Genomic DNA, 24,498 nt, shown 5'->3' on the forward strand with positions numbered 1-24,498 from the left:
CACACACACACACACTTCTCCACTGACAGGACTGGTAACACCTGTCTCTAAACCTGCTGGATGAAACTCTAAATATTTCCCACAGGAATCCACACACACAGACAGCAAACATCCACCGCAGACACAACCACACACAGATCTGACCTTGGTCTTGTTATTCTTTTATACTATAATCTAATCTGGTAGTTTTTTTTTGTGTGTGCATTATTTTATATCACTTTGAAAAAAAAAGGTGCAGCCGTATTAATTCAACAATTAGAGCTACTTCCTGTCAGTTCTCCATCAGACACGAGGGCCACTCAGCTGTGAAATGCAAACCACCTCAATTTAATTATAGAGTGACTGACAGCAGATGACCCATTTATCATCAGATATCAGCCTTTTGCACATACGTACGTACATATATTGATGTCAGTGTATTGAAACAAGTGACAGGACGCAGAGCAGAACCAGAGTGGGTTGGAGGTCGTTGATCTTTTCACACCAGTAGTAGCCTATATTTAGGGCACAGATAAACCTGCAAAAACAACACCAAAAAATGGCGCCAACTCCGTTCCCAGCCGGGTTTGTGCTTCTCTGTTCAAAGAAGACACAAGACACAACTGCAGGAAACAATGTCAACACATGCACTCACACACACACACAAGACACAAGGGAGAAAAGTGTGAAAGCAGCTTCACAGTTTGTCCACTAGAGAGCACAGACAAGGTTTCCCCGCTGTCACACACCAGCATCTATGTTCAACACAAATGTTACACTGTGTAAAAGCTCACACTGCTTCCAGGTTAACAAAGACACGCAAAGTCATGTCCTTTTTAAATTATTTCTTTATTTATATATATTTATTTATTCATCTCAGTTTGGTTGATATTCTTTTTAATCATTGTTGTTGCACTTTAGTATTTTTGTACTCAACAGAAATAAACGTAAAAACAAAAAAAAAGAAAAGGAAAAACAAAAAAAAACAGACAAAAATGAACCAATAGAAAACAAAAAAACAAAACAAAAAAAAAGAACCTAAAAACAGGAGTGGAGTAGAGAGCTGGCTTGCTGAGGAGGGAGAGGCAGGGGTGGAGGAGTAAAGACAGAAGTCAGGGATGGTATAGAAGAGTCAAGACAGGAAAAGAAACCTGGTGGGGGAGGAGAGGAGAGGAGAGGGGGAGGAGAGGAGGGGGGTAGTTCAGTCTGATCGGGGCAGATGTGTGTGAGGCAGCTCTCTCCTCCCAATCGTGCGCTGTGATTTCCATTCACTGGAGCTTGTCCCTTCCTGTGCGCCTCTGCTCCTTCCCCCCTCCCCTTCACAAGAAGATCTGAAACAACAGCCCCCGGCGCTGGTCACGGTGTCAGACACAGCGGAGCCTCTGGTCTTTCTTTACCTTTTCTTTTTTTCTTTTTTTTTTTAGTGTTTCTATCCTGTCGTGGGACGATGGAGTCATGCGATGTCTTCCATCGCAGCCGTTTCCTCCACACAAACTCCCACCCCACCCCCCAAAAAAATAAAAAGAGCTCAGTTCATTCTCCTCCAGATCTCAGTTTTGGCTTGTTGTAAACAATGAGAGAAAAAACAGTAAGGGGAAGATCTGAAAGAGGAATAAATGAGCAGCGGGGTGAAGTTTGATGAAATAAGGAAAAGCTTCTTCCCAATGAGACATAAACTGATTTTTTTTTAAATCAAGAAACAGAAAATGCATGTCCACTCTTTTTTCTTTTCTTTTTTTATAGCTCTGTTACTAAAGCTGAATAACGTCACCGGTGAGAGTGAACGCTGGTAAACAGGAAGTGACACGGTTGTGAATGGAAACCACAGGTGCTGCTGCGTGACACCATCTACAGCTCTCAGATAGATGCATATAGCAAAAACAAAAAGAAGTCAACCATGCAGCCGGGTACTGTGAGACGTCCGGCCAGTATTAAAAAACACATACACATAAGTGGAGCTATATTCTTTGCACCAGTCTCTTGTTGCTGGCCAGTTATAGACTCAATATGCAGGGAGGAGGGAGGGAGGGGAAGAGTATATGGGAGGATAAATAGAGGGAAATAATGAAAGAAAATTTAAAATAAAACAGTAAAAAGAAAAAAAAAAGGGGGGGGGGTTCAATCCTCTGCTGTGGTCCCCAGTGTGCTGTAGCCTCCATCCTGCTGTGCTTTAGCGGCTGCACAGACCTTGGTAGACATGTTTAAGGTGGGCACACCTTGCCTCGCTCCGACCACCACCACCTTGTATTATTTCCTCTGACGTGGAAGATTAAAAAAAAAAAAAACACACACAAAAAAAACCATTCCTTCCTATTGGTCACCTCCTGAAATGTTTCCCTTTTATGGTTTGGAGGCGTGTCCAGGTGTATCCGACTAAGACAGGATCCAAAACACAAAAACATCTGTGAAAAACGCAACCGTTGTCTCCTCCGATTCATCCCTTTCAGGCTTTGGGAGGGAAAAGGGAAGGAGGGAGGGAGGGAGGGAGGGAGGGAGGGGAGGGAAAAGCAAGGAGCGCTGAAACAACATAAGTTAAAGTAAAAAAAAAAAAAAAAGGGAGAGGGCGGTTAAGTAATAGTAGTTGAAGAGTCCTCCTTGGTTGCCAGGTAATGCTTCGTCCGATCAGAAGTCGATGCAATAAAAGGTGGTGGGAGGATCACAGCAGAAAGGCGAGGGCCAGCAAAGAGAGAGAGAAAGAGAAGAGGGTTTGTCCGTCTCCACACTTGTGATGTTCAGGATGATATGTCAGCTATTTTACAAGTTATTCCCTCGTTTTTTGTCTTTTTATGTTGTTTTTTTCTTCTTCTTTATCTTCTTCTTTTTTTTAAGAGTCTCTGTTAGCACCCGAACCAACCCAGACAAAGCCCCGAAGCCTGACCCTGTATAGCCTGCCGCCGCCGCCGCAACTACCCCGGAAAAAACAGAAAACAGGCCCAACATCAACAAGAATGACAGTCACAACAACATCAACGACTGAAATGATACTTTTTTTTTTAAGAGCAACACAAAATAATTACTCTCCTCTTATTCAAGTGTCTCGATATAATAATAATAATATTAAAACAAATAAGAACAATCTTTTTTTACGAGACAGAAAGAGCACTGTCTCTCTTCTCTCTGTCCTCTTTTGGCTAGAAATCTCAAAAGATTCATAAAACAAAAAGAAAATTAAAACAAAAAGAAAAAAACACTTTGAAGACATCCAAAAATACAAATGATAAACAATACCGATATAAAAAAGCCTCCCCAACAACATCTAAAAACAAAAAAAAGTAACAAAAAAAAAACACAAAAGAAAAACAACAACAAAAAAAAAGGTTTGATACAGAAATTGCAATAGCGTTCTATACATGGCATCACTGTACAAGGAAAGGAGCAAATGTCTGGTAAAACTACCCACAATGCAATACATTGTCACTGACATGGGAAAGGAGGAAGAAGGATGGAGAAGGGGTGGGAGTGGGGGGGGAGTAGGGAAGCAGGGAGACAGCATGACGGAGAGCGAGGGACAGTGAGGAGGGTGGAAACAGACAGAGAGAGGATAGCTTGAACCGAAAGTGCAGAATTACTTAAGTAATCAAAGAACAATGTTGTCTTCCTTGCAACACAGAACTGTTTTTCCTTTAATAATAATAATAATAATAATAATAATAATAATAATAATAATAATGATAGTTATAATATCCATTATAATAAAACTTCTTTTACAGAAAACAGTAATAACAATAAGAGTAACAATATTGACCATAATGCCTTCATGGACATTAGCCGTAAAAATGAATTTTTAAAATAAAAGAAAATAAAAAAGAAAAGAAAATGAATGCCAGAGCAAGAAAACAAAACAAAAAAACAAGAAACAATGAGAGCTGGTTTGTCCTGTGCGATGTCACTGAGCTCCATCTTTGGAGAGAGCGCTTGTTGCCCAGTTGAGGCCTCCTGACCTAAAAACACCCACCACACCCACCACACCCACCGCCAACTACCGGCCATGATGGGGCCGTCGCCGTGGAGATTTCAGCCCGCTCCCGGAATGATCTGCTGCAGGTCAGCAGGACGAGGGGAGAGAGAGAGAGGGAGGAGCAGACCGAACCTCGTTAGATAGATACCCTTCCCCTTCTGCTCACACACACACACACACTCACACACACACACACTCTGATGTGAATACTTTGGGTTTGTGGCAGCAGTGTGTGTCTGTGTGTGTGTCTGTGTGTGTGTCTGTTGGATCCATGTGACTGTTTATCAATTTGTTGGCCAATGAGGCACATAACGATGACGTATGCCAACAGGTAATAGATGTGGATGTGGGAGTGAAGTGGGGGCCAGGTGTGCAAGGAGAAGGAGGTAAGGAGGTGAGGGGAAAGGGGGGAGAAAGGGGGATGAGTCGAAGGAGGGAGGAGTGAAACCCCCCGATCTACCCACGATGATGACGGGAAGTAGGAGGAAAAAAGAGCAGAAGACAAACGAATGCTGGATGTCTGTGCGGGAAAATGATGCTGGCACTTTGACCTTTTGAACCCCTGACCCCCACTCCCCCCAACCCCTCTGATGTCGACCCCCCCCTCCCTCTCCCCCCTCTCGCGCAGACTGCCCTCCCACGGACAGATGGAGACAGACAGATGGACGTAGAGTTAGAAGAGTTGCCCCCCCACCCCCCTCCCCAGTTTGGGCAAACGATGGTGGTTTGGCGTGATGCTGCTGCTCAACTCAAGTCAACACAACTCAGGATGGCTGATATGGACCGCTGGACACAGGAGACGCCGTTCCTACGGGAAGACAGGAGGGACACACAACACCGTCAACACTTTGGTCTCCACTATTCAATTGTTGTTGTTTATTTAAGTATACTTTGGGGCTTTTATTTATTTTTTGCCTTCCATCGATGGGACAGTTGAGAGAGACAGGAAATGGGGAGGAAGAGAGAGGGGGAATGACATGCAGCAAAGGGCCATTGGGGGGGAATCAAACCGGGGCCGCTATCAGCACCCTCACTATTTGATTTTTTTATCTCAGAGGAACGACTCAATAAAATACAATGATGCTCCTTTAGTGTCAGTCCATTTATCTCCAAGCCTGCATGCCGAACACTTTAAAATGCATAATAAAAAAAGGTACCATCCCTGGCGGCTCATTTTTTTTGGCAAAATTTTGGCAAAATTATAAAGATCTGTTAAGTAGTGATGTCATCGAGTGATGTCAAGATGTCTCAGTCTTTATTTCTCCATAACAACAGACTAACTCTACGCTTATTACACAGCTTATGGGTAACATCATTAATTTCAGACGTAATGTTGATCAAAATATGACATTTATCGATTTAAGAATTGCGTCATTTAGCAAATCTGCAAGTCCGGTCACTTCTCCGCTGTGTTGTGTTCATTTGTTTTCAACGAAGCCTTTAATAATCAATCAGTGGATCGATGGATCATCATATATATGTTACGATGTGTGTATTTGTGGAGTCGTATCTGTCATAAACAAGAGATTGCGGTTTACAGGGCGCGTTTGTGTCGCCGATTCACTGTGCCACAGAGACGAGAGCTGTGACACCAGGTCTGAGACTCTGATCGCAGGTTTGGTTTCCAGCAGCGGTGTGGAGGGCAGAGAGCCTCCACTTTCCCACAAGTCATGTAATCTAACATCGGAGGGGGTGGCTGCTTATCAGTTGTGCTATTCGGAAAAAAAATCCTAACTCCAGCCGCCTGGGATGGTAACTTTAAGGAAGTGTCTTAATAATGTGAATTGGACTGGGTCAGCCACCTTTAAAGGGGAACTCCACCAATTTTACTTGTCAGCAGGCTGGAAACTACAGGCTTTCAGAAACAGAGGGTTTTCTGTTCTGTAACAGGCTGTGGATATACGTCCATCCACTTCTCTAATCCAATCTATTCTGATCTAATAAAGGCCTTTAACCTCATGGTTGTCGTACGTTTGTGGAGCAGAAGATTAACAAACATTACAATGAACTGCATTGAACCTCCTTGCGACGTTCCCTGGGAATTCATTACGTTTTATTTTATGCCACTAAATCACAGGAGCCTCATAATGAGAATTTTTGACACTGAGCCAAGTCAAACTTTAGACCTCAGTTAAATTGACTGTGTTGAACCTGAAAATAGCAGTTGAGCCGCACTCCCAATTAAACTTGAAACATCTTGAAGAAGCAGCTACAGAAATCTCTGGGGTGAATTAAATGAAACTGTTGTTATTTTAACATTTGAAAGTCCTTTAAGCTTTGACTCTTAATGGTTTTGGCCTGATGCCAAAAAGCCACTGTGATTGATGCTGTAAAAAAAAAAACAGAACAAGGAACGAACGGGCCAAGAGGGTTAATTGTGTTTACAGGGACACGAAAAAATCAGTACAGGAGTGAATATAAACAGATCATATGAGCACATTAAGTGTCAGCCAGGTAATAAATGTCGAGAAACTCATAAAAAACAAGGTCAAAAGCGTTTAGTAAGTGATTAAACTCTATAAAAAATAAGTTTTACAAAGTCATTTATAGCGCTATGTGGTGCCAAGAGGAACCTGTCTGTTTGTCGGTCTTGGCACAAAACCAAAGAGACTGTAGCTGCTAAATGTCGTGTATCTTTTACTAACAAACTCTTGCTGTGTGTTTGTGTTTGTGTGTGACTTTATGTGTATGTGTATGTGTATGTGTATGTGTGTGTGTATATACCTGTGCTAGACCCCAGCCTGCTCCATGCTGTACTGCAGGTCAGGGGGCTTGTAGCTGAGGAGCATGTCACTGGTGCAGGAGGAGGGGTAGCAGGCTGCCGCATGGAGCTCCCCTTCCACATCACACACTGTACGACAAGCAGAGATGGGTTGGTTTTTTTGTTTTTTAGCGATACAAAGAAAATCCACACACATATACAGAGCTTTAGGTAAATTTCACGTCTCCTACTGACCCGACTCTTCCCGCTGGTGCAGCTGCTGGCTTCCCGTCAGCGACGTCTGGCTGAGGATGTCTGACATGCGAGCGGAGCTTAGCGCCTTCCCGGCCAAAAGGCTCATCCCAGACATGGGCTCTGCCTGGTCCTGAGCACAGAGAAAAAGAGAGAATAACGGCTTTAAAAGTGGATTTTAATGAACGGCTTCTAGCGGCCATGATGACTCATGACTGTGTTTGGATGATTGGATATGCTTATAGCGTATTGATGCTTCCAAAAACATCTAAATTAATGCGACTTCTTGGTTCAATCAGTCGTGCAAACATTTGCTTTCTTCCCTCAGCCATCCGTCGTCCCACTGAGCGAGCGCTAATGGCAGTGATGAAGAATTAAGCGATTCTCATACTCTCCAGTAGACGCCCAATAAATATTACAACGTGCCATACAAATGTGAGATTGTTCCTGCCAACGCCATCGCGCTTAAATTATACCGTAAAGCCCCGGTTTGTTGATCGCCTTTTTTTTTTTTCCACCGTGCGGCAGCTGCTCATAACAGAATGTGTTCAATCTGCTCCGAGTGAATAATCTGAAGCTGGCTCTCACTCACATAGGCGTCGTCACAGGTCTGGATGGTGTGGTGGCGCTGTAGCTGTCCACGGGACCTATAGGCGTCACCCTGGGGACCTCGCGAGTAGCCCACGCCGTTGTGGTCGGGCACCTCCATGGCCTGACCCTGGGGCCGGCACTCCACATGCTCCGGTTCTGGTGGGAAAACATCAAGTTTCACAGTGTTTACAGTGAAAATCCAGAGAAATCGTAGCCTGAACAAACAAAAATTGTGCACTTATTCTACCCATGTTAAATCATGCTCCTGCACTTGGTCAGCCTATCCATGGGGGGGAAATTGTCCTTTTTTATTCTACTGTTTCTATTTATTGTATCTGTTTACTTGACTGTTTTATTAATAATGTTGTCTACTGTCTTCTTGTCCTAAGTGTTCCTGCTTGAGCTCTTGCAAATCCTTTTCCAATGCAGTCTCCTTCTGCAAATGGCAAATAAACTGACTCTCTCTGACTCCAATCCATCACCAGTAGTAAACAGCTAAAAGTAGAACCACCGAACCATTGACGAATGGATTGATATTGTATGAGATCTATGTTATGGAGAAGATATCCTTATCCCTCAAAGTAAAAAAACACAAAAAACATTTTAAAGGATCTGAACCAAATGATCTGAGTATGTCAAGGTGATTAGATCTGATTTAATTTGATTGCACTTGTGCTTTTTGTGTTAACCTGCCTTTTGTTGATGGTCTGAGGTGGCGCGCTCCCCTGTTCTGTTTTGTTTTGTTATTGTTCATAACTAAAACAATTAGTGGTCCGTAAAAGAAAATCCCAGAAGGGCATCCATCCTTCCTTATGTCCTCGAATGACTAAGGCTGTTTGATGATGTTGTTCGCATACAGAGACAGTGATTTATTTTAATTTTAAAGCACAATGCCAAGATTTATATTTTGTTTCTGAGAAATTAAGTGCACCTTTAAGTAAGCTCGGCCTTTTCTTTTTCTTTGTGTGTTCAGACTCAAAGGAAGCTGCTGTATATTGGAAATGCATTTTATTTATATTTTCTATTTTATGTTATGCAAATAAAAGGTTAGCATATTTATCTGACTATTTATGTTAAATAATCCAAAAGCCATGTGTGGCAACATAGACAATTGAGGATGTGATGCGTCGAACCGAATCGTAGACTGGTGGATCGTCATTGAATTGAACAGTGAAGATACACACCACTAATAATCATTGTATCTAATGGAATTTTGCCTTTTCCAAATAAAAAAGATAATTTCAAAAAAAGAAAATGCCTCATGCAACATGACGGCAATCTCTGAAACAGGTCTCACCTCTCGCCGTCGGAGCGCTCCTTATGTAGCCGCCGTGCCTGTGCGTGGGGGAGTTGTAGGGCGGGGTTCCTCCTCGCGGTGGTCCGAGGAGCTCGTGACCTTCGGGGGCCTTCGCCAGCAGCCCCTCGTGCGGGTGGTGGTATGCGGCCGGCGCCTCGTCCTCCTCCATGCTCTCTGAGTGAGGTAAGCTGGGGCACGGCGCCTGGGCCGCGTGCTGCTGCTGCTGCTGCGGCGGCTGCTGCTGCTGCTGCTGCTGCTGCTGCTGGACCTCCGGGGTTCGGATCTGGAGCAGGTGGAGGTAGTGCTGGCCCCCCGCGGCCCCCTGCGGCGCCGGCGGCTCCAGGCTCTCGCCCTGGCTCAGCTGGTGGAGCAGCAGCATCTCTCCGTACTCCTGCGGCGCTCCGCTGGGCGGCGTCGGCGGCGCGGGGCACGAGCGCGGGCTCTGCCTCTTCAGCAGCGCGGCGAGGTCCTGCGGGGGCAGCCGGGGGTCCGCGTGGCCCGTCAGAGAGTGGCGGGGGGACAGGAGACCCTGCAGCGTGGGGGTGACGTGCTGCTGCGGCGGGCGGTAGTCCAACGGCGTCGGCGAGAGCAGCGCCTGCTGTAGTGTAGACGGGGCGCCGTAGCTGCCGGCGCCCACCGCCCCGCCCTGGTAGCCGCCGCCGCCGTCCAGGCCGGGGACTTTGAGCGAGGCGCCCTGCAGGTAGGGGCTGAACGAGCCCACCACCCCGGAGGCGCCCCGGGAGGCGGCGGCGGCTGCGATGGCGGCGTCGCCGGAGAAGAGGTGGGGATTGAACTGGGCCTGGTCGTAGCCCGACGTGAAGCGGCCGAGGCTGCGGCTGGATGAGAATGAGAGGGAGGGAATGCAGAGGGAGAGTTAGCGCCCGACCGTCCCCACAGCAACCACACGGCGCCAATCCTCATCATCACCACGAGACAACTAACAACCAGGCGACCAATCAGGTTGAGTCCAGGTTCAAGTCTTCACTAAGAGATAAGGATACTTCCAAAAGGGTGAATCTTTTTTGGGGGGGAGAAGTGTATTTGCTGTTCTCTCAGTGAAGGCCGTCCTGTAGGGGTGTGCCAAAGAATCGATTCACATAAGAATCGCAATTCTCATTTAATACGATTCAGAATCGATATCAAATGTCCCAAAATCGATTTTAAAAAATAAAAAAATGAAACAAATCTGCTGGCTGTCGGCCTCCGTTTCCTTAGAATTTAAAAAGGTAGCATGTTTAACTGCACTATTTAAAAAAATAATAATAAAGAGGCGTTTTTCATTTTGTTACTTACGTAATATGTGATATTGCTTTTATCCAACAGTTTCAACAATTCCATCTAAGCATGGATAAATGTTTAAAACTCAATAAATGTAAAAAAGACACTTTAGTCATTCTGTCTTGCAAAGCAGACTGGAGTAGATCATGAGGATCCTTTGCACACCGATGGACTGAAGCAGAAATCATTATTAATCAAATCGTTTTGAATCGAAAATCGATTTTGAATCGAATTGTAGCCCCAAAAATCTGAATCAAATCGAATCGTGAGATGGTAAAAGATTCCCACCCCTACCGTCCTGGTTGGTTTACGGAGGATTAGGATAAAAACTGAAGTCCTACTCCCACTACACAGACTGTACTTCTAAAAAAAAACAAACACACACATCCAACCACCACTCACCCAGCTACTCTGAGGCGGAGAATTTGTTGCGGATGTCATCTCAGGCAAAGTCGATGTGGGAATTTTTTTTGTTAACTTTCAATAGTGGTAACAAAATAATGTCCTTATTGTTTGCAGCTCATGCACAAACACATACACATAAACTCTCTGGCCTGAGCAACAGTGTGATGCTTCAAAATACAAATCAGTGCACATGGCAGAAATGTTAAAAAACAGTGAGAAACAGATGATAAACATAAAAAAAAAGAAAAAAAAATACACCATAGAGCATGCAGGTGTCTATTCAAGGTGGTGAGTCATGGAGAGTGATGACAAAATTAAAAAATAAAATTAATAAAATCAAAAAAGATGGAAGGAGACGACACAGAAACAGTCCAGTGGTATTGTTGGGAGAGTTGTGCAGCCATCATGGGGGGGAGGGGGCATGGTGGTGGTGGTGACGGGATGGGTGGGGTCACCTGTGCATCTCGGCGTTGTCTGCGCTCAGCTGCTTCCCGAGGACTCTGTGTCCCCCTGGCGTGGACAGGAAGCCGCCCTGTCTCTGAGCCCCGCCTCCTCCCAGCTCCACCTCCTGCACCTGAATGGTCACCTGGACGGGGGAAAAGATCGACATTCGTTAGCGATCACAGCATCGTCTTTTATAAGAGAGAGAGACGCTGTGTTCGAAATCATCCACTCATTCACTCACTCACTCCCTATTAGGGATGTCACAATTACTTAAAGTAAAGGAAGATGCACAGATACTGGTCCATTTATCTAACGTAACACTGAATTGGTGGGAATTTAATGTTAGCGTGTCATTTGTAATAAAAAAAAAAGATTAAAATAAACGTAAACAATTGGTATAGATGACAATTAATGACTTATATAATATTTCAAACACTTCCCCCGGGGGATTAATAACTGGTTCCATATTTAGAGATTAGTAATGTAATTATATTTTGACTATATTTGATTTTACACATTCATAGTTTTGTGAAATGTATTGATGCATAATAATCATGATAATCGTAATACCGTAAGATATATAAAATAATAAATATAAAATAAAATAAGAAAAACCGGACACTTGCGGGAACATTTGAGGATGTGATTCTGTGTGGTTGTGTTCCTCGGACAATAAACTGTTGAAATATCGGGAGTTTGGTTTGGTCAACTACTGTTGTGTGTCGCGTGAACTGTGGCTATTAGCTTAGCTTGTAAGATCGCATTTACTGCATATTCTACTACAGTTTCTTTATTAGATTGATGTAATGCTGCCTGTTAGTGTTCGGATGCTGCTGCCCAACTCCTGCTCCTCGGGCGAGGCAAACGGAGCGAAGGCAAATGCGTCTGATATGAGGAGTTTACTGGTAAATAACCTAAAGAAATCGTAGCTTACATGCTAATTAGCTTGCTCTTCTTCTGTGGCAAAACACGACAGCATTGCATTGTGGGATACGGGAGTAGAAAGTAGTGTACAACGCATTGTGTGAATTGTGGGTGTTTTGTCGTCTACATAGTGGATGAAATTAATCACGGAGAATTCGAACAACACTACAAAATGGCGAACACACTATATAGTTGCACTACATCCGTGATTGGGGGCGATTTTGGACACAGCTAGAGACGTAAGCGACTGTTAACGGGCTCCTTGTGGTCACCTGCTGTTGTTGAGGTACACCCTGTGCCAATGGGACGGTGGGGCGGGCAGACGGCGCTTGTTGATTGGTTGGCATAGCGACCCGTGGCAGGCCGGTGGAAGGTGGGCTGCCGCTCTGGGCCTGGTAGAGCGCCGGAGCACCGTGCTGGTACTGCACCGGTGACGGACCTCCTGGGAAACAAGAGAGGAGACAGGAGAGATTGGAACCACCGCTCATTTTTCCCTCCATGTTTTCTTCTCATTTATATTTATGTAATAGTTATATTATTAGATTTCCACATCTGACGTATTGTGTTGAAGTCTGGGGAAATGTTTATACTGTAAAACAAACATAGACCCCATAATCGAACTTAAAAAAAGAGTAATTAGAATAATAAACAAAGTGTGCTATTGTGAACCTACCAACCTTCTATTTATAAGATCTTACGCATTCAAATTTTATAGATATTGTGTTCCTAAAAACAATGGAAATCATTTTTCGAGTAAAGAATAACAGCCTTACAGTTTGTATTCTTCAGCTATTTAAATTAAGAAAAGGAAACAATAATTTAAGAGGGTTAATGTGAAAACTAACATAAAATACAAATGTGTTTCAGTCTTAGAGGATCTAAAAAAAGAGAGCGAGCTATGATGAACCCATCCACGTTGAGGAGGAACTATGAAGTACTCAGCCGTGATGGAAAATGACCTGAACCGGGTCGAGTCGATCCGAGTAGGGCTGAACTGTGTAGTGGAAATGGGCCATAAGTCTTGGAGAGGTAGCGATTACATTCCTGTTACTGCATTTCTACTACTAGTTTGGTCTCAGCTGCCTTCATAAGTAACGCTAACAAGACAATAAGCAAATAAAATCTGTTTTAATCTCCATGTAGGAATGACAAGTTATTATGCTCTCGCTGACTGATGTGTTTGTTCACCTGCTGCCCGTGTTTGCAGTTAAAAAACATTCTCAATGATTCAATATAAACCATCTTCGGGCACATTATTCATTAAGACAATGTGAAAAACTGAGAGTACATCAGATGCTGTGTTTGTATACAGATGACAAAAGCCAGTGAGTAATCAAAGAGTCACACACACACAGTTATAACAGTGAACTGTACCGACCAGCTAATTCTGAATCCTCAAGTCTGTTTTTAAAACGTTGCATAACTGAATAAATAGAAATGTAATTAGTTTTAATGAACCGCGGAAAAACAAAACAGAACTGACAGTGAAGTGCACCACCACCACCACCACCAGTTACCGGTCTGGGTTATTTATCAAGCACTCGAAGCGATGGCATTACTAACCGTGCCCTTGCATTATGCCTGCAGAGCCGGGCGGAGGGCTCTGATTGGGCTGTCTGAAGAGGTGGTTGCTGGGATGTGTTGGCGGAGGGCTGGAGGGCTGGATACGCAACCTGAGGGAGGACGGGACAGGAGTAGGAGAGGAGAGGAGAGGAGAGAGAGATACGACAGTGATGTAACACTTCAGTCGATAGCGCTGCACCACGGTATCAAGTTCATTGTTCACCGTTCAATAGCTGATGAGTAATGTGTGTGTGTGTGTGTGTGTGTGTGTGTACGTGTGTGTATGTGTGTGTGTGTGTGTGTGTGTGTTTTCACCTCTGGAGCTGGTGGGTTAGGTGACTAGGCTGGCTCTCTCCATGGCCTAAAGACAGACCCTGCAGGTACAGAAACATTTAATTAGACTCCAAGCTTCAGGATATAACATGTTAATGTGGATCAGACTGTGTTACACTGACTTAATTGATACTAAAGGAATAATTCATCAAAAAATGAAATTCAATTGATGAATACTCCGGAGTAGTTTTTTATTCCTCAAAGTGCATCTGGAGACCCGGGAGGCTGATTCGAAAACTTTATATGACATTAATAGGGCGAGACACAAAAACGTCCATAAAACTACACAAAAACCTTTAAATATTCCTCCACACTGCTCGTCCACTGCAATCCAAGTGTCCTGAAGGGATATAGTCCAGAGTTTACTTGAAATTATGTAATTTAGGACATTTTTACAGCCTGAACAGTTCTGTATTGCGTGAACGCGAGAGCACGCCCCAGGCAAATTCAATACAGGACTGTTTAAGCTGTAAAAATGTCCTAAATGACATTGTTTTGAGTAAACTCTGGACTATTTCCTTTCAGGACACTTGGATTGCAGTGGACGAGCAGTGTGGAGGAATATTACAAGGTTTTTGTGTAGTTTTATGGACCTTTTTGTGTCGGGCGCTATTGACTCTCATATAAGGATTTCGTTGGACTACAAACCAGATGCACTTTGAGGAATAAAAAACTACTCCGGAGTATTCATCAGCATGAGGGTGTTTTTTGGTGGACTATTCCTTTAAAAAAAGGGGGGCCAGGATAGCACAGCTCAGCCCATCCTGTTGCAAACATCTTTATGACGTGTGAAGTACCTGGATTTGCTGGTGGAGGATTTGTTGCTCTTGCTGGTAGAGGATATGCTGCTGCTGGGTGTGCTCCAGGAATCGCTCATCCTGCTGGGCAGCGTACATTTTCTGGAGCTGCTCACACTCCTATTTGAAAACACAAAAATAGAGATTTGGATTTCAAATGTTCAATAAACTGAGGAAGCTATTTTAATTCCCTAAAACAAACAAAAGGCAGGATTTGATGCCTAAAAATGATCAAATGCTGCAGCTGAGTTTGTTAAACTTCATCAGGAACGGCTTCTTCTAATCTCGCTCATCACTCAACTCATCAGCATTAAACGCTAATGTGTAAACCTACGGCATGCGTATTGTTTACAGGATTTGTAAGCCGTCCCCATCTGACTTGCAGCTGCAGTAAACCCCGGCACGACGGCACCGCTGCCACTAACCGTTGGCTGCCTTTGCATAATGAGTTTATGACGTTGAGCTTTCGAAAGGCAACACTTTCATCTACTTTAAACCTCCCGGACCGACGGTACACCCAAAGTTTAACGCCATGCGTCATCGGCTGGCTGACTGTTAGCCTAATGCTGCTGGAGCTGCATGAACCACACAAGATGCACACACCATTCAATTAAGTTAATGCGACTAATTGTGCAGCAAATGTATAAAAAGCACAGAACTCCTGCTACATACAAGTGAGATTTTAAGGCACCTATGGTCTCTAAGTGCTTTGCGAAGTCCAGATTTATGAAAACAACGTTGATTACCAGCTCGTGTGATCAGCAACAACAAATACAATATGCTCTGAGGTCATCTGTGAACTTGTTTACACCCACTTTCCTCAGGGGTCTTAACCTGAGTGTAGGTCGTGTGTGCCTAACCTCTCCTCTAGGCTTGTTAACCCTCTTAACACTGGAGAGTAAAGATAATCCCAGCATGTCAGTGCATGCCTAAGATGAAGCACCCACTGCGAACATGATGATTATCTCGCTCCCTACCTACGCCTCCCACTGGGTGAGGTAATCTCATTGCGGTGTCACTGCCAATGATGTGATGTCTCGAGAAGTATTTTGAGGTTTTCCCAGGTGAAAGACTCGGTTTGACCTCACCTTAAGAAACCCTCTCTCTGGCTGCGCGTCCAGATCACAGCGGGTCTGAATCGTGTCAGCGTTTTTCACAACAAGTCTCAGATTCTCAAATAAAGAAAACAAACCAGCCCTGCTCTGCCCTGCTGTTTATTTCTGCTTTGAAATCCAACAGCATCACAACACAACGGTTGGTTATCGGTTTATTTGACAACATCGTCTGCTTCTGCTTCTGCTCTGATGGGGGAGCAGAGCCAGAGAGCAGAGGAGAAAGCATGATGAGGCAGAAGGCAGCAGTGAGCCGGCAGGGGGTCTTACTCCTATCGTTATGGTCCGACCGCTTTAATAAACTTTCTGCTGCATTAAAGAGTAAGAGAACTTCAACTCCACGACTTGCACAGCGCAGACTTGCAGTGCTGAGGATCCTGGTTTAGTATTCCCGAGAGAGTCAGAATTGCATCAGAATAGCTGCAGCGTATCACTTTTTTTTTTTTTTTTTTGCCTTCAGAGCCAAATGTGTTGCATCACTGCTCTGTGAGCGGGTGAAAAGGCAGAGAGAGAAGCAGAGAGGAATTTTTAAATCTCGGGAGCTGGTGAGGTGAGTGTCGAGTCATCGGTGTCTTATCGGTAACTTATCAGCTCTCCATAGAAACAAAGCTTTCGGACATTTTCACGCCTCAAAGTCTGAATCAAGATTCGTTGTTTTTGCTACATATGAATCCTGTTGGTTCGGGTTTTACACGGCATTAATGCGAGTGCAATAAAGAATTTATTATGACATATCGACGTCCTGTCCTCATTACCTACGTACGCTTTGTCCCCCTACACTCGACATCGACTGGTTTGTAAACAGTTAAAGGGACAGTTCAAACTGGCCCATTGCCATAACCCCTATAGTTTTAGGAGTAGGTTTGTTCCATTTATTTGTCAATGCAAGCTATTTTTAGAACGGCGGAGCAGAACCGTGAGCTGCTCAGAGCTACGCTACGGAGGCTAATGGGATTTCTTGGTTCAAACTCATCAAATACACAACCCAACAACTCTAAAACACTCTTGTAGACAAGTTGTGACCTGCACATTCACCACGCTATGAGATAATAACAGAACGTTACCAGACAGAGTTGTTTTAGAGGTAAATTCATGCAAAACCGCTGATGTGCGTTCCTGTTGGGGGCAGTTTTTCAGCAAGCAGTCTCTGCATTTACCTCTAAAACAACTCTGTCATGTACTGTCTGTCATGATCTCATTGCGTGGTGAATGTGCAGGTCACAACTTGTCCACCAGAGCGCTTTGGAGTTGTTGGATTGTGTATTTGATGAATTTGATGAGGGAAACCAAGAAATCTCTGCTCTGCCGTTCTAAAAATAGCTTGCACCGACAATTAAAGGTAACAAACCTACTAGGGGTGGGATGATATGGGCAACTCAAGATTCGATACTGTAGGGATATTTGGCCCACGATAATGATAATATCACGATACACGATATCTGCGATATTCGATAAATTACAAGAAATTTCATCAAAGATATATCACGATATATGTGACTGAAAAAAAAAAAATCCATAAAAAGGAAAAAGTCTCATGCATTTATTCCAAAACTTCGTACAATGTACAAATGAATAAACACTGTACAGCTGGAGACATTAAAGTGCATGAACATTAATAACATGTCTTATGTAAACCAGGACAGTGCTTTATGATACTTAAAAGTCAGTAGCAACTTGTTTTATGTAATAAGAAACATCCAGATCTGGATGCATCTTATGCTTTCCATTCATGGTATTTAAAAATCAGCTGTCAGAGAGAGAGCAGCCTCTTTGGTGATAAGAAGAACAAGTTCTCTAGTGTAGGACATGAGGAGAAAAAACATGCAGGTTTTCTGTAACATTATAAGACAGCGCCACCCCCCACCCCACCCTCCCTCCCACCCTCCCTCACCAGGCTGAATGAACGGGCGATTGGGGGAAAAAACAAAAAACTCGCTAGTGGAAGCGGCAGCTCTACGTCGCGCACAACCGCAACAATGGCAACAACAGCAACTACAACTTCCTCCTACAAATGCACGATGGTCGGTGTGACGTGCAGAGCGCAGTGGGACGACTCCTCAGTCCATGAGTTTCATGTCTCAGACATATCATATAAATCAAGCTGCAGAAATATAATATCCGCAACTACGGTTGTAACTCACACACACAGAGAGAGACACATACGCCTGTCTGTGTGGTTGCTGTATATTTTACCTTCGCAAAACAGTTTAGCAGATTATATTCTTTATCCAGTGTTCTCCTGTCATCTGTTTCGTAAAAGCCAAAGTGGGTCCACACTTTAGAGTAGAAACTCTGGTGGAAACTTGCCGGTGGGTCTTCTTCTTCTGTTGTTAACTCGTCTTCTTCACCGGCCGCTACTCACGCCTACTTTACCCTCATTTACGGGATTAGCGCCCCCACAAAAAGGACAGGAGAGATTAAGTACTGACGGTGAAAAAAAAAAAGTACTGATGGTGACAACGGGGTAAATCCATAATGTGTGTTGTAACAAAATATCGATATTTGCCGTCAGTGTATCGATTATTTATTGCGACAGAGAGCACAACAATATATTGCAATATCGATTTTTTTTCCCACCCCTAAAACCTACTGCTATGACTATAGGGATTATGGCAATGGGCTGATTTGCCAAAATGTTGAACTATCCCTTTAAAGGTCAGAAAGTCTGAACCATCACAAAAAAAGAAAAGCTTTCACACTGCAAAAGTCTGGACGGAGACGAGACAACCTCTTTTGGTCAGACCAAAGTTTGTTTCGGATCAAAAAGTCTAAAAGTCTGCACCAAATGATGGAGGTGTGAAAGCCTCTTTAGTTTCTCCGACAGACAATGACACAAGCAAGAAAAAATAAATGCCCGTTGCTGTTATAATGTTGAAATCTAAAGATATACAGGCCTAAACTTGTGTGTACCAAACACATCTAACAGCAGCACAACCCCAGTGACTGTTGAGCCGATGTTTTCTGTTTACAGAGGATAAATTCCTGCTTCATTACTTCCAGCTGCTTGATTAGCTAATAACTTGTTGATGTTTTCCCCCGGGGAGGTCTGAGGATACTGAGTAGAGCGATGATGATGATGATGATGATGATGATGTACCTGCTTGAGTTGCTTAATGAGGCTGCTGTTTTCTAGATGAGCCTTGAAGGCCTGGATGGTGGCCGCGCCGTCTGAGAACCGTCTGACAGGTGAGAAGCGCTCCATTGGGAGATGAAGGGTGTTGCAATCCTTGTAGCTGGATCTGAGGAGGGGGAGGAGGAAGGAGGAGGAGGAGGGAGGAGGGAGGAGGAGGAGGGAGGACCACCACAGGGAGCAAACACAGATGCACACAAATACACATGCACACACACACACACACACACACACACACACACACACATACAGGGACCAAGACGTGACATAACACAGACACACGAGACACAAACACACGACAGGCATGAGCTTCTCAAACTTAAAACAAACTTAAATATCACACAAGAATCAGTAAAACATTTGACGTGTAGGAAACAAAACTAATAATAATGATAATAAATGAATCCATGTCTTTAAAACGATTATGTTCTCTACCATGACAAAATGAGCATCAGTTTAAGTTAAGTCCTTAAAACTTACCATTGATGACGGGCTCTGTGCAATGCTTAAAAGGTTTTCACCGTTGATTAAAATGCGCACGAAGAACAACAACAACAGGAGCAGCAACAACTACGTGCTTCATAGAAAACTAAATTACTGGACGAGATGCTCAGCTGGCAGCTGTCATTTGGATCAAGAACGACATTTTTTAATCAATAAAAACGGTTCAGCTAGCATCACTCGAGTCCAAAAAGTTCTCCGTGAACAAAGAGAGCCTTCTAGCTTTACACATAGGTCCCATCTTAAGAAGGAGCATGCCTCCTTTAACAAGCAGCACAACTTTACTTATTTCAAACCCTATTTTAGTAAACAGGTCTTGTTCACCAACTGTGTCTACTAGATAATAAAAGTGCACCCAGCTTAAAGGACAAGTCCAGGTAAAATCAACCTGGGGCTGTAGTTTCCTAATATTTTAGGTCTAAACGAAGGAATCTGAAGATTTTCTTTTTAATGTCTCCTGTTATGCAGTAGCTCTGTCTGTCCTCGCTGCGCCACAGCAGCGTGTAATGGGAGCGGACGGATCTTAGACTCGCGGGACGTTGTATTACAGCTCCGTTTACAAACATGTCGTCTTTTCTTGAAGTATACAAATCCCTCGGTGTATGTTTGAACAGCCATCTGACCATCTGTCTGTGAAAACGTGTATGTGTATGCATGTGTATGTGGGTATTTATGTATGTATATGTGGATATGTGTAGATATATTTATGTATGTAATATATGTATAATTTCTGTACTAGGTGTATATGTAAATTATATTCATGTTTTTGTAACATAAGACAGGTTTAGGTAGTTATTCATTCTTTAAGAAGAGGGGGAGTGAGTTTATAAGTTTTACTTCTTCTCACTCCTTTTTGAATATGTATTTCTATATCTCATGTTTAAATATTTTGTCTTATTCTCTTTTTTTAATTTCCTTTTTCATATTCGAAATAAACATTTCAATCAATCAAAATCAATCAAACATTGCAATTTTGTGGGATGTAAACAGCCTAAACAGCGTAAGATCGGTCTGCTCCAATTATACGCTGCTGTGGCACAACTACTGCATAACAGGAGACATCAAAAAGAAAATCATCATCAAACTTCATTCTTTTAGACCTAAATTATTAGGAAACTATAGCCTCAGTTTGAATTTGCCTGGAGTTGTCCTTTAAAAGAACTGAGCAGAGGGGAGATGACACTAATGAGGCTGGAATAACAACATGGATAACACAAAAAAGAACACAAATAAACATGGCCTCTATTGGAGAGAAAGATAAATCTTTGACATGAACCTGTCACACGCCTGCTCTTTCCAGGTTTGTAGGAAGAAGTTGTTGTTTTGAATCAGAGTTTTTACTGGCGAGGTGGAGGGATGTCACACCCACCGCCTCCAACCGACCGCCCGACCGCCACCTCACAAAAACATCCTTCCCTTTTTAAGCAAATTGTTCACTCAAAATTGAAATTTCACTCATTATCTACTCACCCTCATGTCGACTAAAGGCTGGGAGAATTTTCAGAGTTATCCGTGGCTTCTCTGAGTTACAGCGGGGTCTCTGTGTATCACTGCATGTCAATATAACGGTTGCAAATGGATACCAACTGTCTTCGTAACAAAGAGACACACCAAAAAACATCCAAATACCTCCATGCTGCTCGTATGTAATGTCCGTCTTGTATTGAAGCCCCGAAATGCAAAATTGTTCCGAAAAAAATTAAATAAGTCTATATTTCAAGCTTGTTTGTAACGGAAGCTCCTCTTCCAGGTTCGTCCAAATCTCGCGAGATTTGCGCCGGCGTCAGTGCGATTACTGACGCCGGCGCAAATCGCGCGAGGCCAAGCCCCGCTGTAACTCAGAGAAGGCACGGAGGACTCTGAAACTTCTCCCAGCCCTTAGTCGACATGTGGGTGAGTAGATAATGAGAGCAATTTGAATTTTGGGTGAACTATTCTTTTAAGAAGGTGCACGACTTTCACCTGAAGTAAGCACTTTATTCAGCTGTGTGTGTGTGTGTGTGAGAGCGAGTGAGAAACAGAGGGTTGTGCTTGGTTGTGCCCCCTCATTTAATGGGTGCGTCTGTGTGTGTGTTTGTGTGTGTGTGTTTGTGCGTATACAGCTCGGAGCAGGCGTGTCCCCTCACCGGGTGTGTATGTCGAGGGCCCAGCCCCCCCTCTGGCGGGGGCCCTGGGGCCGCTGTGACTCTGCCGAGGGCTCGCCATGCGATGTGCTCGTGAGCGCGTGCGTCGTGTGCCGCTTGGAGCGGTTCGCCAGGTACCTGGGCCGCAGGGAGGGGGGGAGGACGGGGGGGTGAGGGTGGGAGACAGGAAGCGCTGGTCAGCTCTCTGTCCTCATTGGCTAATGGAGACGGGGGGGTGGGGGGGTAAGCCCACCCCTTCCCACCTCGGCCAATGGGTGCCATCAATCATATCATCTTAGCCAATCAGAAAAAAAAAACAAAAGTAAAAAGTTACACCACAGATGGATGTTAAAGCTTATTATGGGTGTCCCACAGCCCCCAGCTTCCAATTGGAGGACTGGACTGGTTGCCATTTGTCATCACTGGTTTTGCAAAAAGCTTCAGAGTTAGCAAAGCTGTGTGAGAAAGAGTGAGAAAGTCGGGGAGGATAATTTTGGCACTTACTGAAATGAGAGAGGAAAAAGTAGTTCTTGGCCAAAGGAGTTTGAGCGATAGGAGGGCGGGGTTTGGCAGACTCAAGTTTGGAATTGTGGCAGAAGGCACTTGCTTGCGCGATGGAGAGAGAGAGGAGGAGAGATGGGAAAAGCACCACAGCACAGTGGCCACCTCCCGTGGGAAAAAAAAAAAAAAAAAAAAGCAGAGCAGCCTCGAGGCACTCACTCCCAGCAACCCAGGACACCAGCGAAGTTACAGAGGCTGCTGTCTGAACGGGACCGGCTGGGAAAACCCCTAACCTGGACGTCTGGGTCCAAACTCCCACCTGATCTTTGACAAACCATTTATAAATTCCTGCATAAACATGGTCCAGTGCAGAGCTTTAGTTTTTAAAGGGATATTCCAACATTTTGGCACCCATTGCCATAATCCCTATAGTCATAGCAGTAGGTTTGTTACCTTTAATTGTCGGTGCAAGCTATTTTTAGAACGGCGGAGCAGAGCCGCGAGCTGCTCAGAGCTACGCTACGGAGGCTCATGGGATTTCTTGGTTTCCCTCATCAAACTCATCAAATACACAATCCAACAACTCCAAAACGCTCTGGTGGACCAGTTGTGACCTGCACATTCACCACGCTATGAGATAATAACAAAACATTTTGTTGTTTTCGAGGTAAATACAGAGACTGCTTGCCGTAAAACTGCCTCCGACAGGAACGCGCATCAGCAGTTTTACATGAATTTACCTCTAAAACAACTCTGTCTGGTAACGTTCTGTTATTATCTCATAGTGTGGTGAATGCGCAGGTCACAACTTGTCCACCAGAGCGTTTTGGAGTTGTTGGATTGTGTATTTGATGAGTTTGATGAGGGAAACCAAGAAATCCCATTAGCCTCCGTAGCGTAGCTCTGAGCAACTCGCGGCTCTGCTCCACCGTTCTAAAAATAGCTTGCACCGACAATTAAAGGTAACGAACCTACTGCTATGGCTATAGGGATTATGGCAATGGGTCAATTTGCCAAAATGTTGAACTGTCCCTTTAAATATGTTGGTTCAAATCATCTGAGTATGTCACTGGCCAGTCAAAGGTTTGTTTACATAGTGTTGTGTGCACTGAGGGGCTAAATGTTTAACTCAATGTCCATTAAGAAACCTATCGATCTACTGTCACAGGCTACGGGCGCCTCCGCAGTGTCCAGTTCAGGCAGCGCCTCCGTTTAGTGCATCCCACCACCGAAAACTGTCACCGTGGGTTACCTCTGTACCGCCTCTTGGTCTGGCTCTCCGTCCGAACCCTCCTCATCCACCGGAGCTACTGCAGGGATAGGGTGCTGAGAGAGGCAAAGAGTTCACTGATCAGCTCTCCGACGTCTTTCACATGATGGGGAACGTTTTTGTTTTTTATATATATATTTATACACATAACAGAGGACCAGATCCTCTGCGATAAAAACACCCATACTCACCGGGCTGGCGACAAGTGGCGAGGGCCCCCGGGGTCTCTTGAGGAGCTGAGCGTGTAGTTGGATGTTGGCCCCGCCGTCGGAAGCTCTTCGCCCCAGAGGGCCCATGCCGTTGAGCAGTTGCAGAGTCGGCGGCTGCAGCAACGACTGCTCCTGTTAAGGGTCGGCAAACACAAAGAGGTCAGATCGGAGCAGGAAACAAACAAACAAAAATAAATCAATAGAACGAATCGCCTTGTTGTTTACAATAAAGTTGATATTTAGATCCATCTATCTAATTGTCAACTGAACAACTGGGTGTACCTTGTACTCCAGCTGCTGCGTGGGCTGCAGGCTCTGCGTGGGCATGAGAGTGTGCATTTGGCCCATGGTCGGGGCCAGTGGGGGGAAAGGAGGCTGGGGCGCTGCACCGCGTGCAAATCCAGGTGGCAGTTTCTGGAGGTCCTCCTGCATCTCCGTCCTGTGGTGGAGGGAGGGGGAGACAACAACAGTCAGTGGTGCCAGGACTTTCTTTTTATTTGTTCGAGCCAAGGTAATTTCACAACACAACTCGTTGCGTTCTGTTATTATCTCATAGCGTGGTGAATGTGCAGGTCACAACTTGTCCACCAGAGCGTTGTAGAGTTGTTGGATTGTGTATTTGATGAGTTTGATGAGGGAAACCAAGAAATCCCATTAGCTTCCGTAGCGTAGCTCTGACCAGCTCGTGGCTCTGCTCCGCCGTTCTAAAAACATCTTGCACCGACAATTAAAGGTAACGAACCTACTCCTAAAACTATAGGGATTACGGCAATGGGCCAATTTGCCAAAATGTTGAACTATCCCTTTAACACTAAACATAGCAAAACACAACACTTTCTTATTCCCTGATTGGAAAGGAACAGGGAGAAGATACAATATATATTGCCTGCCCCTCACTCAATACATAATTATTCTGAAATAATCTGTCAGTCACTGAGCAACAGTCAATATAGTGAACATAACAGTTTCATCTGACCTTTTTGCAATAATAAAAAACAGTTTGTGAGTCATTAATTACTTTTGTCATAATATCTGATTGTTAATTCTTTTAGCATTTTCTTGAATAGTAATATATTTGTACAGGTCTTCAAATCATTACATTGAGAATTTCACAATTTGACTCCAGCCAC

General features: G+C 44.2%; 1 protein-coding gene across 4 annotated transcripts in view; it reads right to left on the bottom strand.

The window, feature by feature from the left end:
- Positions 1 to 2,948: 2,948 nt before the first annotated feature.
- The window catches only part of sik3 (SIK family kinase 3), a 46,315-nt gene continuing 24,765 nt past the window's right edge, over positions 2,949 to 24,498 (bottom strand). For 2 of the 4 annotated variants that reach the window (XM_085794885.1, XM_085794886.1), the window contains exons 12-26: positions 23,651 to 23,807; positions 23,351 to 23,500; positions 23,142 to 23,215; positions 21,392 to 21,526; positions 18,732 to 18,873; positions 14,523 to 14,642; positions 13,708 to 13,766; positions 13,393 to 13,502; positions 12,102 to 12,271; positions 10,917 to 11,047; positions 8,779 to 9,614; positions 7,483 to 7,637; positions 6,894 to 7,023; positions 6,662 to 6,788; positions 2,949 to 4,745 (exon numbers count right to left, since the gene is read on the bottom strand). In XM_085794885.1, the coding sequence (XP_085651011.1) occupies positions 6,667 to 6,788; positions 6,894 to 7,023; positions 7,483 to 7,637; positions 8,779 to 9,614; positions 10,917 to 11,047; positions 12,102 to 12,271; positions 13,393 to 13,502; positions 13,708 to 13,766; positions 14,523 to 14,642; positions 18,732 to 18,873; positions 21,392 to 21,526; positions 23,142 to 23,215; positions 23,351 to 23,500; positions 23,651 to 23,807 (2,491 nt within the window). In that variant the 3' untranslated portion in view covers positions 2,949 to 4,745; positions 6,662 to 6,666. The remainder of the gene's footprint in view (positions 4,746 to 6,661; positions 6,789 to 6,893; positions 7,024 to 7,482; positions 7,638 to 8,778; positions 9,615 to 10,916; positions 11,048 to 12,101; positions 12,272 to 13,392; positions 13,503 to 13,707; positions 13,767 to 14,522; positions 14,643 to 18,731; positions 18,874 to 21,391; positions 21,527 to 23,141; positions 23,216 to 23,350; positions 23,501 to 23,650; positions 23,808 to 24,498) is intronic. The other 2 variants (XM_085794888.1, XM_085794889.1) reach the window with 1 other exon arrangement.

This window comes from Trachurus japonicus, chromosome 13 (assembly GCF_045865225.1).
Source record: "Trachurus japonicus isolate A0001 chromosome 13, Traja_1.0".
NCBI lineage: Eukaryota > Metazoa > Chordata > Actinopteri > Carangiformes > Carangidae > Trachurus > Trachurus japonicus.